This window comes from Carassius auratus, unplaced genomic scaffold, assembly GCF_003368295.1.
Source record: "Carassius auratus strain Wakin unplaced genomic scaffold, ASM336829v1 scaf_tig00021713, whole genome shotgun sequence".
Taxonomy (NCBI): Eukaryota; Metazoa; Chordata; class Actinopteri; order Cypriniformes; family Cyprinidae; genus Carassius; species Carassius auratus.
Genome location: NW_020525130.1, coordinates 71145 through 83233, shown reverse-complemented (window position 1 = coordinate 83233; position 12089 = coordinate 71145). Strand labels below are relative to the sequence as shown.

The window sequence follows — 12089 nt, the reverse complement described above, 5'->3', positions numbered from 1 at the left end:
AATTTTAAGAGATAAAAAGGATATTTTGTTTTGATTTTTGGATATTTTCATCTTCTTTGTTTGAAATCAATAGGTTGCACTTCAATATGTTTACAGTACAATCTTAAATATACAGTATATATATATATATATACTGTATTTAAGATTGTACTGTAAACGTACTGAAGTGCAACCAATTGATTTATTATATATATATATATATATATATATATATATATATATATATATATATATATATATATTGGCATCTATGGTTCTATGAATTACATTGACCATCTGGTGGAAACCTGCCCATTGCACAAATTATTCTTTATAGGTTCTTTAGATTATTAGATTCAGATTTTTTTTTCATGCTAAGAAAAAATATCTTGTAAAAACTGCTCCATGGTAAGTTTTTTGGGGACTCCAGAATATAAATCAGTGGTACTTCTTAATATTATTAATAACATTGCTTGATTATTTTACATTTTAAGCACTGAAAAAATGTTTAGTCTAGATAACAGGTACTTGATAGAAATGTGGACATGCACACCCAAAATACACTGCAAGCAAATGATCCAAAAAGGCAGAACTTTGCAGGAATCTACTGTAACAGTCGCTAACTTTCATTTTACACTGCATGAATGGTGATTATAACTGACCATGGATATTCTAGAATGTGTGATGTTGTGACTCTCGATTTCTTTGTATAATCTGTTCAGAATTTTAAGGACAGTTTTGTTTTTCATGCTTTTACCAGGTCAGTGTGATGTTGACCTTTTAGGAACTTGATTTACACACTCTTAATAAAAATAAAGGTTCAATTTTTTTAAATAACTGTGATTACAGTATCATGGGTAATAATCAACTGTTACACATACACATTTTGATGTCAACTATCCAGCTGTTGTAAGCCAGCATCACTACTCCAACAGCAGGAAGTAAAGCTCGCTCTGTATGGAGACTTGTTTTGCCCCAGGGGAGCGGGTGGCTGGGTGTGAGTTTTCCAGGGAGATGGGTATCGTCTCTCCACCAGTCAGGATTGGTAACATCACTGCATGACTGAGTCCTGTCCCCACATCACAACCACTCTTGTCGGCATGTCAGTCATTTCTTTCAACCAGTGGTTCTGCAGTCGCTGTGTCAAAACTCAGTGTTCAGCGTTCCAGAAATAACCATCGCTTTAAGGGAGATGATGGGGTCTCCCAAGCTCTCCCCGTCTCCTAGTTCGCTCTCTCTGCATTTCATGCACTCACAATATTTATGGCTCTCTCTGTCTTCCATTGCACATACACTTACACCCTTTGGCCAAAATGTCTATTTTTGCAATTTCTCTTGAGGGACCCCTATAGATGACCTTGGCTTTACATCCTTAAAACACTAGTAGGAGGAGGAGGATCAAGGGAAGGATGTGAAAACAAGAAAGGAGAAGAAAATAGAGAATGGATTAATAGAGAGAAAGAGAGGAAAGAGAGAGCAGGGAGATGGAATTAATGTGCAGGAAAGCAAAAGCTTGGTCACTGGTGACTCACTGGTTGACTGTTACGTAGGTATTCATGTCCTATTCACACCATACAGCTACGCTCTTTACAAGCAGTGAGTCACACAGAGCTGAGGATATCTCAAGCTTCCTGGCATATGATGTCTTCCATATTCTGGGTTACTACAAAGTGTGGGAAAATGGAGAGATGACAGGAAGCAAACGTAAAAAACATCTTCAAAAACCAAGAGTAATAATAATATATTTGGCATCATCATCAGGGTAACAAGCATCGTCCAACATGTTCGAATTAACCACGTGTTGCATTTGCTTATTTCTATAATGTATAATTTTGTTATTAGTGACACCAGTGGCATGTAAGGGAACTGCACTCATTTAATCCATTTTCATTGTATTACACATTGACATTACAGTCCACACATACACGCACACACACGCACACACACACACACAATAGATGCATAATAATATATATATACAAATGTATTATATTTAATATTACATTTAATAAAATTCATATATATAAAATAATTAAACAATAAAATATAGCTATAATTCATAGATAGAGAGGCTACAGCTACTTTATATATAGATAGACAGATAGATAGCTTTTTTCAATCTGCTCATTCTCTTTTCACCATCACCATGTTCACCCCTTCTAAATACAGGATTTCCCGCTGACATTGTTCTCTTAAACGTCTGCACTCTCCTCCATGTCTTCCTCTACTGTTTCCCTGCACAGCCTTCCACTCCTTCCCTTCGTTGTTCTGTCTTTCCTTCTGATGTCATATTATATGTGCACCTTTGTGCGTGCTCTCTCTCTCTCTCTCTCTCTCTCTCTCTTGTATACTTTTCACCTCCCTCTCTATATCTCTGCAGAGCTGGGCTGACAGGGAAGCTTCAGTGCTCCAAGTGCTTGGAGTCTCTTGTTGAATTATTTACAGACTGGGACCCCCCGAGCTCTTATGCCACTCCTCCCTCTCTCCTTCCCTTTCTGTCTCCTGCCATTTGCTGCTGGCAGCTTTCTCTAACCTACAGTATGTGATTTTGACACACTGACTGACTTTAGCTGTCACGAAGAACACTATTTTGCCGCGGATTTGACTGAATAGGGTTTTCCAATCAGTTCTAAATGCAATGTGAAGGAGTAACTATAGGGAATTGTGTGTTCTCAATCTGCTATTAGTAAATAAGAGAAAAAGACATTTTCTTTGGAAAAGTGGTGGGCAAGAATGAATATATTCGCACATATATATTGAAATATATATTGTGCTCAATCTAATCAGATGAGTATGTACATTTACAATGGTTCATATGGCAGATGCTTTCGTCAGAGCTGACTTACTGTACATATGATGCATTCAAGGTTTATATTTTAGTATGTGTGATCCCTGGGAAATGGCATTGCTATGTCAGTTGAGTAATAATAATAATAATAATAATAATAATAAAAACATTAATATTGTGAAACAAATTAAATTTAAAATAACAGTTTTCTATTTTAATATTTTAAAATGTAATTTATTCCTGTAATGGCTAAACTGAATTTTCAGAAATGTTTATTTCAGTCTTCAGTGTCACATGATCCTTCAGAAATCAGTGCAATATACCGATTTGGCGCTCAGGAAACAGCTGAAAACTGAGAAAAACCGTGACACACTTTCATTAGATCAGGATTTTTTGATGAATAGAAAGTTCAAAACAACAACATTTATTTGAAATAGAAATAGGTCTAGTTAACCTGGACCCAGACAGTTTTAAATGCAGATATTTTTCTTACACAAATGCATCCATTCACTTCAGAAGACCTTTATTAACCCCACAGAGGAGCACTATTATAATGAATGGATGCACTTTACTGCCATTATAAAGCTGGGAAGAGCCAGGACATTTTGTAATACAATTCCGATTGTATTTGAATAGTTCATATGCAGAATCCTCTAAGTGTCATTTGAAATTTTCCGCTAAAGTGGGCATTTTTATAAGGCTCCTATGTGTACGTTCAGTAATTTCACTTTAATGGCAATGAATAGTTTCTTTCTTTCCCATTAAAGTAAAATAACTGATCATAAACATAGAAAATAGCCATTTTAGAAGAACATTTTAGATGGCACTTAGGCTTTTGCATTTGAACTCTTCATTTGTCTGAAAGAAGAAATTCATGTAAACTTTGGATGGCTTGAGGGTGAGTAAATTATGGGGTAATTTTCATTTCTGGGTGAAATATACTTTTAAGCATAAATAGATCTGTTGTGGGTCTGATATGTTACTTTTCTTCAGGGACTTTTATGTGCGAATTTGGAAGAGACAAAGATTGAACAAATTTAGCATCATCTGCTTTATTTCAGGCTTTGCACAGTCTTACATTGTACAAAGGCAAAATCTTCAGTGAACATGCTTTTTTCCATCACATTTCTAGATTAAACAATAATCAAATTTAGCATCCTTAAAGATTAAAATGGAACCTGTTACCTTTAAACAAAAAGACGTACATTACATGTAACTTCATCACCCAGAGAGTGATACCACATTCGTTACTCCAGGAATCGGAGCATGACTACACGGTCAGTAAATCCGTTCGACATCCCACTATTCCCAAACTCTAACCAATCAATAGAAAGTTTCATCACGTACAGACAAGAACATTAGCCAATCAACAGCAGTGACTCATTTATCTGATGAACGAGCCAGCTTCAATTTGCTGTATTGATCCGAACTAATGATCTAACCCCAGCTATCCAGGAACTGCCAATGTGTGATGAAGTGATTTGATTTTTCTTAGAAGATAAATTACTATGAGAAACCAACTATAATTCTAAACTGTATCTATACTACGGATCCTTAAAAAATAAACTGTGCAGATTGTTGCCACTTAAATTCAGTCACTGTTAAAGGGAGTAAAATTAGTCTCTCCAGGGAAAGTTGCCGTTTGTCACTTCTGCCAGCAGGGGGAGTTTAGGAGCGATTCACTCCTTCAGGCACAAAATTAGATCAGTAACATTTTTGGGAATGAACTTGTGAGGCTGAAGTCCCAGCGCGCTCAAACAAGGAATGAGGGAATAACAAAACAGAAGTCTGCAACAGATACACATTACGTAAACTGTTGCATTTAAACTACAGTTTTTGTCTAATATATTTTCTCCTTTGGTCTTTCTAGTGAGTAAAACCTAGTTTTCAAAGGGGCAAAAACACATACATAAAATCCCACTTATTCAATTACTCCTTTCCATGGGCATATCTAGATACGTACAGTAAGACACAGAATTTTAAACAGTTTTGATGGCATGCGATTGGCAGGCACCACGGTATTGTACATTCATGTCTTTACACCAGAGAACGCTGTGAATATGTAAAAGTTCTGCATGTGTGTGTGTGTTTAATGTGTGCGTGGCACAGGGTGCTGTAGAGTCATGTGTTCTGCCCCGGTGAAAGGTAGGCGCTGGGTACAGTAGTGGTGCACCACTTCTGGGATGCTTGGGAACACACAGCTGCTTTTTTCCAGTGTGTAGCCGCACTCTTTTGTCTGTGCTACGATGATATGCACACATCCCTGACTCGTCCTGTTGAGAGAAGGAAATAAGGATCTTATATCATCTATGTCAGCACTTTAGGACTGCTAACAAACTAATTTCGTGATCTCTTGATTTCAGAGATACACAAGCATGCATTTACTTGAGGGCGATGGAGTATTTGCTGGTAGCTGATTCGCTGTCTCGCACCAGGAAGCTGGCCTCCCTACAGTGCTGCAGCTGAGCCTCCGCCTCCTGACGACTCACACTGCCATGATACCAGCTAGAGAGAGAGACAGAGACGGGAAAAGGGAGGAGATTTTCAATTCTACACAGTACAATTATGTAATATGATTAGAGAAGGTCTAAAACGTATAAGAAGAGAATTAGGATGCATTGAGAAAGTTGAACAACTGTTCAAAATTTTTTTTGTGTTAAAGCAACATTTTCAAACTAAAACTTATTATAAAAATGAAAATGTATGACTTTATTTGGAATTTGGAAAAATGTCTCATTGTTTTTGTCCATAAAGTGAAAGGGCAATGGGGTCCAGTGTTGTTGAGGACCCCACTAACTTTCACTGAATGGACAAAAACAATTTTCACAGAAAAAAGAAATCCATACATGTTTGAAATGACACAAGGGTTAGGAAATGATGACCAAATGTTTACTTTTGAGTATGTAAGACTCAGTAAAAGTTATATGCACTTTGTGAATTATGACACAGCCATAATAATAATAATAATAATAATAATAATAATAATAATAATTGTATAATAAACTTAATAATGCCCTCAGCCCTATGTGTTTATTTTTTGTAGTGTATCCAAAGTTTGGAATCACTGAAAGATGTCAATGCTCACCAAGTCTGCAATTATTTGATCAAAAATACAATAAAAACTGTTGTATTGTGAAATATCATATATTTAAAAATGATTTTTTTTTCCTGTAATGGCACAACTGAATTATCAGCAGTCGTTACTCCAGTCTTCAGAGTCACATGATTCTTTAGAAATCATTTTAAAATATATATATAAAAAAATCTATTATTCTGAATTAATTATTCCAAACCTAATATAAAATAAAATATGTGCGAAACCAAGTATTACTTCTTACAAAATTATATATAAATTATTAAAAATATACCACAAAATAAAAACACAAAAGTGTGAACATTTTTATTATAACAATGTTATTGTGCAAATTCACAAAGCGCTGACCTTCTTCCTGAAGATATAGAGTTCCAGACATGTAAAGTAAGGTTAAGATGACCTTTATTATAAGTGCTAATATACGCAGTAGCTAGTTGGTCATGTTCGATGTCATACCTGTTAATATAATGTGTATTTTAGCACACAAAATCTCATTACAGGTTTATTTTCATCATTTTACTCTTTGAGTTTCAGGTAACCCACATAAAATCTCCACATTTCTATGACACATACACACACACACACACACACCTCTGTTTCTCCAAGGGCAGGGTGGGATCAACTATTGGTGTCTCACTGTCTGGGATGATGCTGGGAGATGAAGGGGAAGTCGGGGACGGGGGATTCGGTCGAAGAGTTTTAGGGGTCCAGCTCTTATGTCTCAGTGTCTGCTGTTTTACCTTAGGAGAACCTGAATCTTCCTTGGACATGCGCTCTATTCCATCAAACTGAGCTGTACACAGAAAGAAACATCAACCCCCAGCATAGTTTTTATTAGGGCATCTGCCAGTAATTATCCTTCACAGCTATCCCAAATGTTTCGAACAACTGCTCATCATAACTTCCTTAATAACATGAACTAACTTTTAAATGACTTTAATACTTTTCCTCATTATGCTGTCTATGTATCGCTAAAATGTAATGCTAAATAAAGAAGATGCTTTTTTAATATTGTTGTTACCTGACAGTGCCCTAACAATCTGCTCCTTCTTCCACTCCCAGGGCAGCTCATACTCTGCTGGTGGTCTGGGGTCAGATTCAGGCCGGGTCAAAGGAATTCCCTCCAGAATCTCCTCATATGGGACATCATAGATCTGAGGAGGTCCAGACCCCTCACTTTCTCCCCCATTCAACACTACACACACTTTCAGCAAGTCCTTCGAGCCTCGTCGTCGAATCTCTGCGTAAGGACATCCATTTACATGTTTGATCAGAACTCTTTCCAGAAAATACTGCACCTTTAGTCTCACATTTATCGAGCTTCCACATATTCTTACACTTACAAACAATAATATAACACATTCTGTTATGGATCTTGCATTTGAGAAGCCAACCTCTGCCGACATTTTCATATGTATCATTAAGTTGGACTGAATAAATCACTCTCAGTTTCACTGTAAATAGGAAAAGGATGGCCTTACTTGTCCCTAGAAATCCCTACTGTAATATGCACAGATGCTTCATTTACAAGTAAACAGCCTGTATGCTAAAGATGTAAAACAAGCTGTCAGCATTAATGAGAGTTCCCTCTCTTTCACTCTCTCATCTTTTTTAATCCAATGTGTTAAATATCGCAATATTTGTTAAATAAGTATTAATAGTAATTGCAAAGTTGTTAGAGCTAATGGTGCTGTTGTTACTCAATTAATACACCAAGTGAATTTTCTCCTACATCTGTCTGACACTTTGCTAATAAATCACTGTTTAACTGTTGAAAGAGTGGCACGATAGAAGTTTAGAAGTTTATTCTATTCTATTCTAATCTATTCTAATCTATTCTATTCTAATCACCTTAAAAAAAGAGTGATACCACAGAAGATAATGACTAAGTCAAAGCGGAATCCGTAGTATACCAACAAATACCAAGACAAATCATAAGTTTAGGTTCTGAGATTAGATTTTACATTTAGACTGAATTGTTTAATTTGTTTTTATATTAAAAATTAAAAAAAAAAAAAAAATGTATTACACAACACAAAACATAGATATCTTGTACATATACTTTTTAAAGAAAGTATATATATATATATATATATATATATATATATATATATATATATATATATATATTCTTTTCTTCTGTTAAGAAAAGAAAACAATTAGCATTTTCTACCATTCTCACCCATAATTGCATAACACTGCATTCAGTTTAGTACATTTTACTTTCATCTTAAATTCATGTATGTATGCATTGATTAATTCTTCAAGATTTAAAGTTCAGCATCAAAAAAACATTGCCCAGAGCTCCATCATTCTGCCTTCACTCACTGTTTCTTTGCTGTCATTTTGTGTCTGGCCTATTGTGTGAGAAAACAATGGTAATACCAGAGGAAAGTCAGACCGAGTCTGTGATTGGCTGGCTTAGCCGGCCACTTCCTGAGTTCTGGGAAGTGATTGGGGGAGTGAGGAGTGCTGGGGGGGGGGGTCTTTCTCACATAGCCATGCATACTGGGGGGACGGCAGGGGTCAACTTCCTGTCCATAGAATGGGGCAAAGGAAACACAGACAGGAAACAGGAAGCAGAAAGAGGAAACTGCACCCATTGTCCCAGCACAACACTGTCACCGTGGAAACCACCAAAGAGGGGAGAGAGTCGTGATTTTTCATACCCTTTAAATCCCTGAAAATCTACTCGTGACACTGTCATACTGCGTATGGGAAATGTTTTAGATGAATAAAGTGAGGTAAACAAGAGAAGAGGTGGTGTACCTGTAATAATGAGCTGGGCATCATAAGGCTCCATGTAGCCATCATTCTCTCCTTCTCTTTCAGCCTCTCTCTGTTCCCTTGTTTTCTCAGCATCATATGGGACAGCATAATCCTCCAGGATGATCTATTATGAGTGAGAAGAAAAGAAGAATAGAAAGAGATATCAGTGATTTGTGTTCACGTCTTCACCCTCAAGAGGACAGATATATTCGGAGTTAGGTAAAAGTTCAGCTCAATCAAAAGAATTAGTGATGTAATGTTGATAAGCACAACAAATATTTTGACTCGTCCCTTATTTCTTAAAAGACAAGGATGCAGAAATTGAGGTTTAAGTGAGGCACTTACAATATAAGTAAATAGGACCAATTTCTAGAGAATTCAAAAGCAGAAATCTGCAGCTAAAAATGTTTGTAAAAGCACTTATTTGAATTCTTCTGTTGAAACAATAATATTTGAGCTGTAAATTTGTTCTCTTAATTTTTATGGCTGTTTTATGGTTTGGGTATTGTGTTGTCATTGTAAAAAAAGTATAAAATTGCATATTACTACACAGAAAAGGTTAGTTAGCAAAATAATGTTAACATTCTTGAGACTACACTACATAACACTATGTTATGGATCATCCCTATTGCATTGTACATGCCTCATATATATATATATATATATATATATATATATATATATATATATATATATATATATATATATATATATATATATATATATATATATATATAATTTTTTTAAGAAAAAGGAGGAACAAGTTTAAATGAATGTGCTAATAAATTTGTCTTTCTGTTCTAACATATCAATGTAACATTAAATTATCAAACTAATCAGTGTCATGCCAAAAGTGCTATTGATTGAGCTTGACTTTATATGAACTTACAATATTCTGTAAATAATATGATACAAATGGTCACAAGTGGAGGTTCTACAATCATCTACTTCAGAAATAGTGCAGAGCCAGCTAAAAAGAGCATTTAGTCAAAACCTGGAGTTAAATTTCATCCCATAGCTGAAGAGTGTTCCTCTGAAGAGTGCTTATTCTCCAGCCCATCTTTTCCCTTTCTTTCTCTGATTCTCCCTCTGGACATAATAATATGTGTGTGTGTGTGTGTGTGTGTGTGTGTGTGTGTGCGTGTGTGTGTGTGTGTGTGTGTGTGTGTGTGTGTGTGTGTGTGTGTGTGTGTGTGTGACCTCACGAGATTCTGATTTCTGTGCTATTATGTTCAAAGTGTATGTAGCTGGAGGGGTCGGTAAATGGGAGAAGATACAGTCTTTGTATCAGGTGACATTATTCTTCAAACACTGCCTTCACTAGGGACTGGAAGAATGGGACGGAGCCATTGTGTTGTGTAGACATTGTATTCTTTGCGTATTTGTGAGTAAGGGTGTGTGTGTATGCAAACACAAAAGTGTGTTTCCCACAAAGACAGAGTGAAGACTAGGAAAAGAGACCGGAAGAGAGGAAAGGAAAAGGGCTTTCATTGTGTTTGTTGCTTTTCAGCTTCACGGTGTCTGGTTATAATACAGCAGTTCGGTGAAGAGGGAATATAGGGAGATCAAGTGAAATGTGGGGAGGGACCAAAAAAAAAGATATGAAAGAGAGAAGATGAGAGCTGAGGGAGGGGAGAAGAAGATATTAAAGAACTGGAAGGGAGATATTAATCTCAATTTTAAAAACAAAAACATTTGTCTGGCTCTCACAGTCAACAGGATGACAGGGAAAACTGGAGTATAAAGAACACCAGTCTCTGAGGCCTACTTTATCACTCAGATCAGGGCTGTTCTTCCTTTATCTCTGCTGAAAAACCCATCCTAAACCAACCTAAAAAGCTGGTCTTAGTTGGTTTGAGCTGGTCTTATTTCAGGTCGTTAGCAAGTAGACCAGCATTTAAGTTAAAAGAACAATAAAAGAACCATTAAAAAAACTTAAAAGACCCATTTTGCCCCCATAAGTGTGGAGAACATTTTTAAAAATCTAAACCTTTTTCATCTATAGAGATAAACATTTTGTGGGAATGAAAGGTTCTATGGATGATTGAGGTTCTTCATGGAACCATAAATTCCAATAAAGAACCTTAAAAGTAAAGGAGGTTAGTGGTTTTTTTTTTCCAGAGATTAATTTGCACATTTAGAAAAAATGTACATGATGTAATTCTTATTATTTATATTCTATGGTGTTGCCCCATTCTCAAACTTACCGTTTCTGTCCTGATTGGTGACTTGGCCCTCTCGCTGTCTGGAGATGATCCTCCTGCACTGGATTTTGGATCATTAACCTTGATCATTCTGCTCGTGTACGCGTCAGCGAGACTGGTGGTCCGCAGGGTGCGATGGTCTTCAAACCCCTCCATTTTGGTGCTCTTCTTACTTTTCCCCGGGATCAGAATTTCCCATATCTTCCCGTCTTTTATCGAGCCGGTGCTGGAGTGGTTCCGTCCCAGCTCGATGGCCGAGTTTTTACGATTTCTCCCGTGGAGCAGCGAACCCACACCACCACCACTGCCCCCGTTTTCCGCTCCAGAATTTTTACGCAGACTCCCCTTCGAACCAGTACTGACCGTCAGAACCGGTTTGGGACGGGACTGAGTTCCCGATTCCGAAGCAGAACGGATCCGGTCGGATCCAGTCTTCAAACTCGTTGGAAAATCTTTAAACCACTTCGCCATGGTGAATATGAACAGGTGTCGGCGCCACTCTCCATGCACACGCGCAACTCTTGCAGGAAACTAATCTGCTTCTAAAATACCACTGACTATGGCCCTAAATGATTTTGATTATTATTCTTTTTTTTTGCCTAATTAACGACACTTTAACGCGCAGTTCTTTAAAAAAAAAGTATTAATAAGTATTAATAATTAAGTATTAATTATTATAAATATAAGTATTAATAATTAAGTATTAATGTTACTTTACTTATGTATTAAAACAAAATATTTTTTAATCCATTGATTTTGATCTATACTTTGGCAAATTTTACAAATCTGTCAAATTGATTTAGGGAAAGGTTCCGAATATTAAAATTCCTTTTATGCAGACTAATCTAGTTTACAGAATTTATCCCATTCGTATTTCTTTTCAGGAAACTTCTTTCACACTCAACTATAGGCTATACTACAGTTCTTCACATTGGAATAATATGTCTTGCTTTTGTTTGCTCCCAGTTATTCCCGCATGATAAAGAGGAGTCTCTGAAGGACATAAACGCGGAAAAATTTAAAGTTTTTCTTAGCTCTCGCTGAAGATCCCATTCCCGGTATATCCACTCCAAGCGACAGTCTAAATGAAGTGAAGAGGATGTTCGTGTACGTGCGTTTGTGCCGCAGCTGACGTTGGGGGTGGATTCTGTGCCTCTGCAGGCAGCTACTGTTCTCCTTAATGGGATTTTTTTCAGCCACCTGTAGATGCACATGAGATGCAAACCTACCGCTCACTTAATGCTCTGGTGCTCAG

At 36.6% G+C, this 12089-nt stretch overlaps 1 protein-coding gene across 1 annotated transcript; it reads right to left on the bottom strand.

Annotated features, from left to right (window-relative positions):
* Nucleotides 1-3803: 3803 nt before the first annotated feature.
* On the bottom strand, nt 3804-11928 carry LOC113077151 (SH2 domain-containing adapter protein E-like). The gene is made up of 6 exons (XM_026249605.1): nt 10838-11928; nt 8631-8754; nt 6883-7101; nt 6453-6654; nt 5153-5272; nt 3804-5040 (listed from the first exon to the last, which is right to left on the bottom strand). The coding sequence occupies exons 1-6, from the start codon at nt 11303-11305 to the stop codon at nt 4857-4859; spliced, it is 1317 nt and encodes a 438-aa protein (XP_026105390.1). The 5' UTR covers nt 11306-11928; the 3' UTR covers nt 3804-4856.
* Nucleotides 11929-12089: the final 161 nt, after the last annotated feature.